The sequence below is a fragment of the Mus caroli genome, chromosome 17 (genome assembly GCF_900094665.2).
Source record: "Mus caroli chromosome 17, CAROLI_EIJ_v1.1, whole genome shotgun sequence".
Taxonomy (NCBI): domain Eukaryota; kingdom Metazoa; phylum Chordata; class Mammalia; order Rodentia; family Muridae; genus Mus; species Mus caroli.
The window spans coordinates 398,822-413,680 of NC_034586.1; the positions used below are offsets into that span (position 1 = coordinate 398,822).

The following is a 14,859-nucleotide window of genomic DNA, read 5'->3' on the forward strand; positions in this document are numbered from 1 at the left end:
TGGCCTAGTTGGCCATCACTGGGAAGAGAGGCCACTTGGTCTTGCAAATTTTATATGCCCCAGCCAGGGCCAAGAAGGGGGAGTGGGTAGGTAGGAGAGCAGGGCGGGGAGAGGGTATAGGGAACTTTCGGGATAGCATTTGAAATTTGAAATGTATATAAAGAAAATATCTAATTTAAAAAAGAGAGAAAGTAAGATGAAGAGAGGCTGAGAAAGACATCCTACATTGCCCTCTGGCCTCCACACACACATACATAGGAGCATCCACATGCATGCATACAGTCATGAACACACATACATATACACACAAAGGCATGCTCTGCAAGGGTACCTTCAGATGCACTTTCTCCTTTTAATCCTCCTGTTTCCTGCCCCACCTCCACCTCCCTCTCTCCCATTGCTCATTCAGCCACAGTGCACCCCCCTCCCTGACTCACTCGCCTCTCTGGGGGTTCTCAGTATCCAGCTCTTTGCTGCAACCTAAGTTCTCTCATCTTGTCAGAAGCCACCTAGCAGTAAGCAACCGCTGACATTTGCGTGGGAGCTTCCGGGCTGGTGGCTGTACAGGTTGGAGATCTCATGGTGAGCTACTTACAACACCTCAGGAATAGAGGCGTCCTGATGCCAGCTGACGGACTGGCATGGGATAAGTGCAAGCTATCTCCTTCACAGGCTGTTTTGTCATAAGGTCAAGGACTGAGAGGAAACTAACTCACAGCTACCATGGCCTGGCAGTCCCCACTGTCGCAGGGAGCCTGTGGCTCTGTCCACTTGTTTGAGGATTGACAATTCTTTCAGCAATGATTTATCAAGATGAAACTCCGGTTATTCAGCCATGACACAAGGTGAGGTTTGAAGATTGTCTCTGTCTGAGGGGTCAGCTAGCATTTAGTTGTGCTGTCACTAAACGTATGGGCTCAGCCGGGCGTGATGCCACACGCCTTTAATCCCAGCAGTTGGGAGGCAGAGGCAGGCGGATTTCTGAGTTTGAGGCCAGCCTGGTCTACAGGGTGAGTTCCAGGACAGCCAGGGCTACACAGAGAAACCCTGTCTCGAAAAAACAAAAACAAAACAAAACAACCCAAAACAAACAAACAAACAAACAAAAACCAAATAAAGGCGTGGGCTCTTGCTGGTCTGTCCATGTGTTTGCTGGTTTCTTTGTTTTGGTGGTATTCTTCTCAACCCAAGGAAATGGCACTTGAAATTATATTTCAACTATTTGTTGAAAATAGTGTTGTAACAGTTGCAAGTCTGCCTCTCCACGTTGCTCCTGTGGTCAGTGTCAGGATGTGAGGGTTGGTTTGTATGAAGTCTTAGCTGCGTGTGTGGCAGATACTGAACCTCACGTGGTTGTCGGAGGGGAGAGGGAGGGAGTGAACAGAGGTGACCGCTGCATGTCTAAATGCAGTGTTACTAAAACTACAGTTAAAGTGTCCTTGGGTTGTATGTGTGCCTACTGGAGACAAACAGCCCAAGCACATGCCTAGCCTAAGTAAGGCTGCCAAAAGGGGAACAAATAATTTAATGTTTAATCTACTTTGCTTCTCAAAGGCTGTTTTTGAAACCAGGTTTGAAGCTTTCTTTCCATGTACTGTTAGTAGGACAAGTCAGGGCTGCTGGAAGGATGTGTGTGTGTGTGTGTGTGTGTGTGTGTGTGTGTTGGGGGGGGGTGGGTCAGTCAAATTATGGCCCTGAGTTCCCTCTCCCTGCCTCACTCTTCTTGAGAGACTGGGTTACTGGGTCTATGAAGTCTAAAGAATGCCCCTCCCCGTCCCCGCACACGCTAAGCATCTGTAATGGCTTTCCTTCTAAGTAGGAGCACAGGATTGTAGGTGGCAACATTCAAATAACTCAGGCTTCTAAGAATTCACCGTTGGTCTGCAGCAGATCCAGGCAATGAAGAGGTCCCCTTATACCACCAAGCCAGAGCCTGTGCTTCTTTCTGGCTTCCTGCCCCAGGCTGGCTTGCTGTCTTATGGAGAACATTTAGGAGCAGGTCAAGCACGGTAACTGTTATGCTCGGTGTCTATGGATGAACATTTTGGCTCGTCCTATGCCTAAGAGGCTTCTCCCAGAAGTACATTTATCTTGCCCTTGGAAAGTGGTTATAAAGGACGGATTGGAGCAGTGATTTGAGGTGTTTATCTCTTGCTGTAACTAATTGGAAAGTACATTAGGTAGAGGGCTCTTAATTTCCTGTTGTGTGAAGTAGAAAGACAGATGGGCCAGAAGTGCCAGAGCTTTTGTACAGTCTTCACTGGGCTTTGGGAAAATCACATGGTCGCCCCGCCCCCCCCCCCCCCCCCCCCCCCCCCCCCAGTACTTATAAAGAATACCTTATACTTCCCTACAGGCTTGTGGCTGAGAGGTAAAATTAAACTAGGCCCATGTATGTAAATGACATTAATTGCAAAGGGCCTTGAGCAAGATGTCTGATATTATCTCTATGCATATGTTATGAAGTTGTTTTGTTTTGTTTTTGAGGCAGTCTTATGTATCCCAGGCTAGCCTTGAACTCACTGTGTAACTGAGAGTGATCCTCCTGCCTCTACCTCCTGAATGCACTGTGGATGAGTGCCAGAGTTACAGGTGTGTGCCAGCATGCAGGGCTCATGTCACACTGAGGGCTGAGCCTAAGAGTTATGCTTCTTAGAGAAGCATTTTACCAACTGAGCTGTGTTCCCAGCCCCGTTATGACTGCAAACACCTCACCTCACCAAAGACCAGTTTTCCTACAACCCTATCAAATTCTCATTACAGTCCCCTTTAGTGGGCAGACGTTGAGATATTGGCCATTAACTATCAGGCCAATATGTCTCAAGCAGTTGGTCATTGAGAAAGCCAATATTGAGACCGTTTCTGTCAGCTTTTGAAGGGGATTTTTTCATAATACCAATTCTGCCCAGCACGGATTTTCATACCTCGGGGTGAGCACATGCTTAAACAGCGTGTATAAAATTTGGGTCTGTTTGATGAACAACTGGCTTTTGCTAGAACTATGGGTGCAACCATTTGGTAATTTAACTTAAACTTCAAACTTTATTAGGTTACACAGACAACTTTTTGGTTCCTTTTACTTTTAATTTGTGTTTGAAAGAATCTCTTTCATAGAATTTGAATGAAATTTTCACTAGTTGCCAAATAATTCGAAATACTGGGTAGGAAGGCTTGTAAGTCCTGGACTGCTAACTATTCATACAGGTGACTCTGTCTGAGCAGCCATAGGCTGATGGCTTGAAGTCTATAAAGACACTAACATGGAGTAATGACACCTTTGTAAAAATAGCCACTTAAACTATATTTGGGGCACAGAAGTACAGCAGTACTGAGGGGAAACAAAACAGTTTTTGAGCTGGTCAGACAATGCAGCAGAAGTGTCCACTCTGGGGAATGAGTGTCTGCCTGCGGTGGAGGCTGTTGTAACAGCGGTTCCAGGGTTTCCGACAGTAATTTCTGTTCTGTCTGTTACTTTGACTTCTGTCTGATTATGCTCTTGTGAACTGTTATTTTTCCTATGTGTGCTGTCTTTGTGTGGAGTCACATTACATGGAATCAATATAACCTACAGATCTGTCAGAATCCAAAATAATCTAAAGACCCATCACCAATGGGACAGGTCTTCATTAAGGAACTCCCCACACAGTGCTTTGGCTAATATTGCCCTCCCTCTAATCTTGGGAGTGGGGAAGATACCACCATTCCACAGTCAGGGCTCTGCACATATATGTGTATGTATGTATATATATATCTCCTATATATTAATATGCATGAGTAGATTTTTATTAAATGCAATAATGTATGCATGTGTATGTGTGTGTGTATATAATATGCAGTGTTTAACACTGCATTTCAAGTTATTTTAATTTTAATCTTTCAGCTTATCTGAATGATCTCATTTTTATAGTAGTTGAATTTTTAATTTTTTTCTAAGTAGAATCATTTCCTGTTATTTTACAAAAAAAAAAAATGATTCGAGGCAAAAGAGGCTCCACAAGATGTTTGATTTGCAAAAGGATGTCTGATTTGTGGGTCTGACTCACTCTCCCCTCACAGGGCCTTGGATGCAGCTAGAAAGGCATCCCTGCGTGACCTGTGGAAATTGACAGAGGAAGCTGTCTTGGATAGATGAGGCCAGGCACATGAACACAGAACTGTGACTACAGAGAAATAAAGTCTAACGTTGGTTGAGGGGGGTGGGGACTTTGCAGGAACTGAGGGCCAGTGTGGGGATGGGGGTGGTGGTGAGCCTGAGGCAGGTCACACAGGTGGACATGGGAAGAAAGAGATAGGGCCTCTCTTCGCCAGGAGGTATGGGAAACATGAGGTAGGAACCTTGCTGCCAAGGAGAGGAAGTCCTGGAATAGCAGTTACAAGCAGAGAACCTCCCTGGCCCTGGGTTTTGCAGTCTTGGTATAGTACGCCAAGCAAATGGTTCCTGCCACCTGCAGGGCCCATGTCCAGAACAGCAACGCAAAGGCCTGGGCAAATCCTGAACACTGATCCTCATGGCCTCTCCCCTTCTTTCCTCCAGTTTGCAGCCAGAACCCAAAGTTTCTGGCTCCTTGGTCTCTGGGCCATGTCCTCAAACAAATGCCTCTTTTAAGGAAGGTGATACACACACACATACACACACACACACACACACACACACACACAGGGGGGGGGGTGGGAGAGGCAGGTTGTGGAGTTAAAACCCTGGCATGGCAAGCACCTAAGTGACCATAACTAACTTCTCCCTGACTCAGTTCCTATCCGTGAAGATCACATACTATAGGTGACTCGGAGGAGGAAAATGAGGGGGAAAATGTGTATGAATAACCCACCAAGTATAGGCGCAGTACAGCCAAGGGCTCAGTGAAAGCTACTGCCCAGCAAACTGTCATTTTCTTTTATAATCCTTGTGTGTTGCACATACTCGAAAGTGAGTGCGCACATGTATAAATGACATGAATGCAAAGTCAGAGGCCAACCTTGAGTGTCAGTCTCAGCCACCATCTTATTTGATGCATAGTGTCTTGGTTGTTTGTTTTTCAGGGGGATTGTGTCGTTGTTGTTGATTTGGGGTTTTGTTTGCTTGTTTGCTTTTTCCTGATGCATACCCCAGATTAGCTGCCTCATGAGCTTCCAGGAATTCTGCTTCCTGTCTTGCCATACAAGCCCTGGGTTCCAGACACACAGTACTGCATCTGGCTTTACAGAAGTACTGGGGATTTGAACCCAGGTCCTCGGGCTCCCACTGAAAGTGCTTTTCCAGTGGGCAGAGCCATCTCTAGAGTCTAAAGTCTCAACTTCTTTTATCTTCAAAATTACAAAAGGATATATTTTTTGGTTGCCTCAAAGAACGAGCCAGAGCCATCCAATTTCATCAGAAATTTTCCATGAGGCTCCTCCTCTGGCCACACCGAATGGGGACTAGGACATGGCAACCTACAGCATCTCAAACAGGAGAGGCTGGGAGCCATGGGCGAAACATGGAAGAGGAATGGGGAGGAGGGCTGGGCAGGAGTGCTGTAGCTGCAACGGGTATCAGAACAGGGCAAAGTAAAATTGGCCCAGAGTGAGGGAGGACACATGCAGCCTCCGAAGTGTCATGGAAAAGCAGCCCAGGGCAACTGAGAAGGTAGAGGAAGCAGAGATGGTACTTAGTAGGGAGAGGGAGGCTGGCTGCCTCCACATGGCTTCCCACACCATAGCCCCAGGCAGGCACCCTGCTCCTGGAACAGGAACAGCCCAGAAGCTCCTGGTAACAGGAGAGGTGCCAAGGCTGCTTGGGTCCTCGTTGCCTGCCTTCTGCTTGCTTTCCTTATTTAACAGCAGTCTGGTCAGGATTCAGGAATAAAGAAGAGAAGATCCCTCTGCCAAGGACCTTTCAAGGAGTAAGCAGCCTTTCAGTGCAGCCAAACACCTCTTTTCCCATAAAACACTATGTTTGAATGTTCCTCCTACAGAGGCTGCAGTGGATGGCCAGTCTATCAATGTCTCCTGGCTTGGTACTGGGTTTCTTTACCGGATTTGTTCATGAGGAATGAGATAGCTGCCTGGTGCCAAACACAACACCCATGTATACAAGAGACTTCCATAATCCCACTCTAGAACAACTAATTAAAAGAGGACCATTCAAGAGGGAGAGGTGTCACCAAATTGTGTGCTGTGGGTCAAATCCAGTCTGCTGGCTATTATTATCAATAAAGCTTTATTGGAATTCAGCCAAGCACATTCACCTCTGCTCTGTGTTGCTTAAACTGGAACTCTAACACTCAGTAAGAGCCATTTATTAACTAGCATCCCTGGCAACGCAGGTCCCTTTCTCTCACTAACAAATCCTGTTCTCCTTTGGACAGTAGGTGTCTTCCACCACAGGTAGCTGCCGTGACTCGAATTGCATTTCCATACTGTAATTTATTTGACAGTTAATTTCATAGCTTACCATCTCTTTTTGCCTCGTTAAAGCCAGAACTCTGGTTGGGTGGCAGGGGAGGGGCAGGCCATTTTGATGTACTCTATTTGTTGTTTGCTCTCTTTATTAAAGACAAGAATGTCATTCTCTTGAGTCGTTTCTTCTTTCTCTATTTAGGCAGGGTCTCATGTAGCCCATGCTGGCACTGAACTTGCCAGAACAATGACCTTGAACCTCTGATTCACCTGCCACCCCTTCTGGAGTGCTTGGATAACAGGTGTGGGCCCAGCATTCCTGTTTATGGGATTTGGGGATTGAACTCAGGGCTTTCTGCATGCTGCATAATACCAACAGAGATCCATTTTCAGGTTTGCCCATCGTTTCACTGTTACTACTGTGACAAATGGTTTGACAGATATCACTGGTCATCTCAGCCCCATTCTGCTGAGGCATCGCCATGTTGCCTGTAGGCTCGCTAGCCAGGGGCCTCACAAAATGTAATTTAGACCTCTGACCCTGCTGTTCAGGGGAAGTCTGGAGGTGGTCCTCACTCCGATGCTTATCAGCCTTTCTGGGGCAGTCTCCTGTCAGCTGGGGGCTCCAGATCTACTGTGTCAGTCATGTTGGTAATATTAGCTCTTTCTGTAAATTAGAGACATGAGTGATGAAGCACAGAGCGAGTTGAGGGAAAGTCCTTTGTACTTTTTAATCATCTTTTCCCCTGAAGGCAAACTTTTCTGACTTAACTAATTTGCTAGAAGTGACAGATGACACTGTGGTTGCCCTGAGCTTGCTCGGGAACACAGCCTCCTCATGGCTTCTAGACAGTGAACAGAGGATTTTTTTTTTTTCTTTAAAAGAGAACATGGAGCATACTAACCATATCCTGCCTGCCTACCTTGCCCGAGCTGGGGCATCCTTAAGGTTAATCATCACCAACAGGTCAAAAATGCTAGTATTCTAAAAGTAGAAGCCTCATCAACCTGATTCTTCTGCCTGAGAGATTGGAGCATTGAGAAGCCTTGTGGTCCTTATGCAGACTTGACTCAGATTTAGGTCGGTGGCCTAAGATAAAACTGCTAAGTGTGGGATAGAGAAGAGGGGAGGAGCCAGCAGCCAGAGGTGTGTAAGTGAACACACATTTGTGCTATTGCCATCAGAGTTGGGGGGGTGGAAGGGGGCAGGTGTGCATAACCTGCGCTCCAAGTCAGGCCTGGCCAGCAGTCTTTAATAAGCCAATTAAAAGGGCCAAATTAATAGTGGAAAGCAGAGGGAGGAGATTTACTCAGTGTTGCCATTTGGGGAAGAGAGACAAGAGATCTAGTGAATCCCTCAAGTCCTTCTTTCAGGCCAGAAGAGACCAGAGCTTAAGTAGAGGGCAAAGGAAAAGTACATCCAAACAGTCTTGGCCAAGGTGTGGTCCCAGCCAACACCGACCCGTCTTTGTCTAGGATTCATGCTAACAAGGTCTTAGGACTGTGACGTTTCTTTTTGGGAGACAAGTGCACACTCTGTCTGGTATCTCTTTCTTCTTCCCATCATGAAATTCCTGGGAGAAAGCCTCATTTCTTTAGGGTCCATTATCTCAGTAGGAGTTAGATTGAGTCTTATGTGTCTTCTCTTCATATTTTCATTTCAGCCAGATTGTTTACAGTATGACCAGTCACCCCGACAGAATAGCATTTGAAGGGTCAGTATATTGGTCACATCTGCTGCTGATACCCAATCCCAAGCTTTTACTGTAGGCTGGGATCTCAAAGTAGCATACTAGACATTTCCCTTTCAGTTGCTTCCATATGAAATATTACCTCATTATCCAGCAAGTTTGAATCTCGTTTTATGGGCTGAAAATGTTTTTTTTTTTTTTTTTTTTTTTTTTTTTTTTTTTTTTTTTGAGCTCAAGCCATGCAGACAAAATAGCTTGTCATACCTGGAGCCAAGGATGGGGGCGCTGTTGCACACCAATCAAGATGAGGCCATAGCTCAGTTATGCAGCAGGGGGCTTCTGACCAGCACAGTAGCTCATAATAGGAGGTACTTTAACCCGCAGCAGTTACTTTTAAGGTTCCAAAGCCCTCAAGGAAACTGAAATAAACCCAGTCAGGGTATGTCTTCCAGTAGGAAAAAGGCAACCATTAGAGCTGTTGTGTGATCTGGGGGTTTTGCAAACCAAGTGACAGAGAGGCTGTTCTGGTATTTTCTGATAAAAAAAGTGTCTTGGTTTCTGGGTTAGGAGGGTTATAGGGTTGTTGCTTTGAACTTGGTTTGAGCAAGACACTGTCCTTTTTCGTCCAAAGTGTATCTGAGGTTAGATGCTTGCTCACTGTAGGCAGTTTGGGTGCCATCCCCCTAAAATGTTTTTCTGAGCTTCTTGAGAATAGACAGACACGCTGCCTCTTTTTATAGGGAGGCAGAAGGTGCCTTAGCCACACATTGAAACAAACCCCAGAGAACTCTGCCCAGGCATCTGTCTGGATTCAGTGTTCCTCAGTGAGTCAGGCCTTGTCTGTAAATACGATGAAATTGTTTTCAAGTGGGGACCAAACTTGGTGGCTCCGAGTAAATACCCAACAATTTTAATTTGTTTGGAGATAAGGTCTCAGTGTGTAGTCCAGGCTAGCCTTTATGTTGCAATCCTTGTGCTCAAGACTTTCCAGTGTTAGGCTCTTGGTTGTGCACTGCCATGCTAAAGCAAAAAAAACTTGAAAGAACATGTTGTGTTGGGGGTATGGGAGGAGAGTGTCTGTACATTACCTTTCAAAACAGTTTTAAGGGGAAAAAAATTCATTTATTCTTTTTAAGAGATTCACAAAGTGAATGTTTTCTATCCTCCTGAAAACCCCGAGGCCGACCATAAGTCCATTACTACTGATTGCTACACACTGAAAAACAAAAGAGTTGGCTCCTGCTTGAGTAGGCTGGTACTCTCTGTTCGCCGTGCCCACTGCTCTGAGCCTTCATACATGCCTACCTCCAACTTGGAACCATGACTTTTGCTTTTAAAGCAGCCTCCTTCGGGCTGAGGTCTGGACGGCCTGACAGACTTGCCCATTGTCCCTGAAATGACCTGTGCAAAGGTGTTCCTTGCATTCACCACTTGAAGCAGCCATGTCTCATCCTTCTGTTACCTGGAGCAAGAGAGCCCAGACCCCCTTTGGTAGGCAGAGGCAACAGGAAGAACAGGTTCTCTCTGCCCATGGGTGGCCGGTGCTGTGAATAGCTTGTCACCATTTACAACGTATTAGTGGGCTATGCCAAAGTCGAGATGATGGCATGCTCAGTGGGAGGATCTCCTAAGTGTGGTGTGGCGCAGGCACTTGGCAAAGGCACGTTTCCTCTTCTCCTAGATCCACATAGTGAAGGGTGCAGTCATCTGTCAGATAGTCAAGGCTGCTATATATTCATCAATAAGGATGCAGAAGACTCACAAATGTCACTGCGCCTAAGTGACTTAACTATACTCGCATAGACTGTGGCCTTTTACTGTCTGATGCTTATCATCGTTGGTAGTAGAGGAAGTGATCTGTATCCATGAGAAGCTTTCACATGCATCTTTAAAAACATTTGTTATCAAGTCTATGAGCCCTGCCTCCTTGTGATCCTTAAAGCCACCTTTAAGCCTTGGCTTAAACTGTGAAGTGTTCAATGGGCACCTGTGCGGCTCTGAGCACTTAATCTCGGGACCGTGACAAGTAAATTTGCCACTGAAATAACTCGGCTAACATTCACTTCTTGGAACTCGATTCTATGAGAAGTGTTTTTAAAATGAATTCTGAATTTCCAAAATGGCAAGATATTTTATTTTTGAAGCCTGGTTATTTTAACACCACATTGTTAGGTGTGATTTTTGACATTGCAGCAAGGCAAAGCTGTAATCTCACCAGATGCCATTTAACTTAGGGTGCATTTTGTCAGATCTTATTTTGTGCGGTATATGCAAGCTTAATATAGATTCCACAGCTCTGGAGACTATTAGCTCTCAGGACTACCGAAACTGCATTGTCTGAGTTTGTGGTGCAAGTCTCAGAATAGAGATTTCAAGTAAGTTTTAGAGCCAGTAATTATCACTGGCTTTTTAGTAGCCAGTAGGAGACTAGGCTTAGAACCAGAGCCATTGTCTGGATGCGATTCTGCCAGTGTTCTTTTCTGCATGCAAACATAGACTATGCAGCTTCTATGTTTCCATCCTGGGTAAAGGTGATAAGCTGGAGTCAATGCCAGTCTTGGGAAGCCCGCTCGGGTGTAGCTGTCCTGATGGGGAGACCAACGGTTCTCCTGAAGGCCATACTTCAGGATCATTTGGTGTATCCTTGGTGTTGGGCAAGGTGGTGCATCCTTGTAATCTAACATTTGGGAGGGCAAGGTAGAGGGACCTCAAATGCAAAGTTGCAAGGGATGCATAGGGTGACTATCTCAACAACAATCCCACAGTGGGGTGTAGTTACACACCCCTGTATTCTCTGCACTTGAGAGGTGCAGAAGAGAGAGGGCTGCAAGTTCAGAGCAAGCCTGGTCTATTTAGGAAGCTGCCAGGCCTCCCAAGACCTTATCTCACAAAACAAAACCAAAACCAACCAACCAAAATCCCCACCTATGATGGGGCCCCAGGGGTTCTGGCTCAGGATTGCACCATGTTTGGTTAAAAACTAATGTGAGGCTGGGGTCCACCCGAGAGGAGGAGGAAGCCAGGAGTCTTTGAGTGTCTTAGTCACATTCTTTCAAGTTCCTCAGGTCCTGGAAGAGAAAGGCTGCCACCTTTTGGTTGCGCTTCCTGTGAGCTTGTGCTGTTAGGATGTGATGCACAGTGTTGGAGCTTCCAAAACAGATCTAAAATCTGATGATATGGGACACTTGGAAAACAGTATTCCAAAGCCTTCAGATCCATATCTTTTTGGCAAGGGGTGGGGCACAGTATTCGATTTAGCTCAGGCAAGCCTTGAACTTGTTTTGTAGTTGAAGACGACTTTTAGCTTCTGATCATCCTGCCTCTGCCTCCTGAATGCTGGGATTACAGATGTACACTATCATGCCCAAGTTGGCTTTCATGGTGCTTTGGATCAAACCCAGGAAATTTGTTGCAACCTAGGAGAACACTCAACTGATCTATGCCCCAGGCCTTCCATATCTGTTTTCCTATTGAATTTTATATCCATCTTCTGACGGGCATTACCAGAAATATTCATGTTCAAATTTAAAAATGAAAACAAGTAAAAATACATATGCTCAAAGAAAATTGTTTTTCTGCTTGAACTGTTTTGAAGCAAACACTTTTGAAGTCTGCATGTCCAGTTGTAAACAACATCTCTCCTTTATCTCATCCTGTGCTACAAACCAGGATTCATGCAAAAGAGAATGCAGTAGGTGAGAGCCTCACTTCCTTTCCACTAGCCCCTTGATTTAGGCTCTGAACATTACTGGGTCCATGCTTCCTACTGCATCATTAGCTCATGCTGTGGTTCTTTCTTGGGTCATGCACCACTTAGGACCACATTACAATCTTAGCTGATTTTTCCATGGTTTTCTATCCCAGGGTGGTCTTTCCATCTCTCCGACTCCCCCTCTTGCTGGTTTCCAGACTGTCCCAGTCTGCACTTTGATGTCTCTAACCTTGGCAGGTCTTCTTTTCTTGGGCAGCAACTACCCTCTTCACTTCTTTGGAGACTGAACAGGATTGGTCGATATTCATTGAACTGGATAGCAAGGCCAGGCAGAGGATCACTGTTGAGGGTTTTGGTCTTGATTCTGTCTTTCCACCAAATGAAGACACTATGTTGGGAAGCAGAGGAGCTGGAACAGAAAAGGATGGTGGTGGGGTGGTGGTGGAAGAAAAGGATGGTGGGCCAGAATGGCATTTATTTTTTCTGACACCTATGATCCCTGTCTTACCTTCTATTCTATCCTGGTATATGCATAGCCAGCTTGAGTGGTCTCATTTATAACTGCTACATGGCACAGGCCACATAGTTAGATCTGAGGGGAGAACTTCAGGCAGACTGGGACCAAGCCATCCTGAAATTGCATGGTACCTCACCATGTCTGAGTTTCCCAGACTGGGAGATGGAAAGCTGGTTCAGTCAACTGCTGAGGACAGAATGGATTCAGTGAATCTGCCTCCTGTATGTACTGTTTAGAAAACTCTGTGTCTGGATTTTTAGAGCAACCCCAACAACAAGTAGGCAGTCTCATTCCTGACTGTTTAGAAAACTCTATGTCTGGATTTTTAGAGCAACCCCAACAACAAGTAGGCAGTCTCATTCCTGACTGTTTAGAAAACTCTGTGTCTGGATTTTTAGAGCAACCCCAACAACAAGTAGGCAGTCTCATTCCTGACACTGATTTTAGTGCTAAAGAACCATTCACAGCTCTTGTGAGAGTGAAGGATGTTGTATACCAAAGGAAAACACTATAGATGCTGTCTTCCTTACAGGACTCTTGGGTAATAGTGAGAGTAGTCTGAAGTGAATGAAGCTATTGGCCCTAGATCCATGTCTTTGTGAGACTCCTGACCGTGTGCTTGGTGCAGATGAAACACTTGGTGTTCTAGGTGAGGTGCATATACAACACTGGCAAGCAGTGTCCTGAGCATGGCCTTCCCTCTCTCGTCATCTCTCAGAGCGCTGACCAGATTGCGGAGCTCTGCAGGGACTTGAACGACACCCACACCACCAGTATGGAAGCACCAACAGAGAGCCATGACCCACCTCCCAGGCCTCTGGCTCGTCACCTCTCAGATGCAGATCGCCTCCGGAAAGTCATCCAGGAGCTTGTAGACACAGAGAAGTCTTATGTGAAGGTAATGGGAAGTGGTGGGGCATGCACACCCCTTTGTTGATGATGATGTCAAGCTGGTGGATGCCTGAGATTGCCTCTGCCTGGGACAGCTGCCACTCAGGATGTAGACATGTGCTCCCTGAGGTGAACTGCTGCGGGGAAGGGTGGGCAGGTTGAGTGGGTAAAAGAACTGAGAAGACTCCGAAAATTTGGATTCTTGGCTCCTTTTGTTGCCAAGGCAGCTTTCACTATGGAAACAGATGTTGGAGTTCATTATTTGCAATCTGTGGGAACAGACTCTACACTGCTTCAGCAAGAAGAGTAGAGATCACTTTGGGTTATGAGGAGCTGGGGAGCAATCTATACCCCAGAGGCCCTGAATATAGGGTCTCAGAATCCCGGTGGTCAGCCCTATCCACGGGAAGCTCTGTGTAGACTGGAGGCACTTCATCATACTACAGCAAAGGCATAGCTACCGTGGTCTTGGGTACCCACTGAATTCGTTTATCTGATCAGCCAGCCCCTAGTTAGTACTTTGAGAAACATTCTATTAACATAGGAGATTGGGAATATAGTATTCTTTGCTTTAAGCATTTGCTGGTGCTTTGGGGCTATCTTAAGCTTGCTCCATTTGTCATATCTCTGGAAGGGCATGGCCCAGGACAGTGGCTGGGAATTCAGGCCTGGGCTGGCTTGTAGTGCTGCATGTCCTTTGGAAGGAGCCCTCCAACTTCCGTGTTGTTCCCTGTGCTTGTCACCAGCCTTCCAGAAATTCTTGCACATCTGTTAAGTCCACAGTTACACATTGGCACACATGTGGCTGTTACCCAAGCACTGGGAATGTAGGCAGTTAGTACAGGGCTTGCCAGACATGTGCAAAGCCCCGGGTGTGATACTGCTGAACTGAATATGATGGTGCATGCTTGTAATCCCAGCATGCTGCAAGTAGAGGAAGGAAGATCAGCAGCTGTTATTCTCAGCTACATAATGAGTTTGAGGCCAGGTTGAGATATACTGGACTTTGTCTAGAACCAAATCAAACCAAATCAAATCAACCAACCAACCGACCAACCAACCAACCAAGGCCAATTCGAGCTTAGTGTGCTGCTACTAATTCCCAATACATTGTCAGAAATTTTAGTCACCGTTGGCTCCAGTGCCTCTTGTATTGGTCTTTGGGAGGGAAAGAAAAGCTAGAAAGATTTTGGCTTCACTTTGCAGTATTCCTTGTCCTGTGGAAGATAGGGACTTCCAGGGTGCTCAGAATTTCTTCAGTGACCCAGTAAACTTGTTCAAGCAGCTCTGGAAGCTGTGAGTGCTTGGGGCTCTGGAGCCATCAGACATTTGAACAGCATCACAGAACCTGCTGTGTCCAGCACAGAGTTGGGAACAGAATGGATTTGGAGTACACTGTTCTAGCAGGGCCATTTCCAGTAAGGGCTAGGCTACTGAGGTAGATGGGTGAGCAGGTAGTCGAGGAAGGGCCAACTCTTCTTTCCTTGCAGGAACTCTGCCATTTGATTTTATAGGACAGAGGCTCTTTGCCACCCATGGCTTAGTATGACCCACTCCTGCTGTGCAGCAAGTCCTCTGGGCAAGTGGCATTAGTCTGAATAGAAGTGACTGTGCGACAAAATAACCAGTGTTCAATGCAGACTTATAGTTCACATATATCCCCTACTATTCTT

At 46.0% G+C, this 14,859-nt stretch overlaps 1 protein-coding gene across 5 annotated transcripts in view; it reads left to right on the forward strand.

Annotated features, from left to right (window-relative positions):
* Window positions 1-14,859, forward strand: part of Tiam2 (T cell lymphoma invasion and metastasis 2) — a 191,810-nt gene that overhangs the window by 162,968 nt on the left and 13,983 nt on the right. For 4 of the 5 annotated variants that reach the window (XM_021186122.1, XM_029471057.1, XM_021186121.1 and 1 more), the window contains one exon: window positions 13,014-13,193. In XM_021186122.1, the coding sequence (XP_021041781.1) occupies window positions 13,014-13,193 (180 nt within the window). Of the gene's footprint in view, window positions 1-584; window positions 846-13,013; window positions 13,194-14,859 lie in introns of those variants that run through there. The other variant, XM_029471059.1, reaches the window with a different exon arrangement.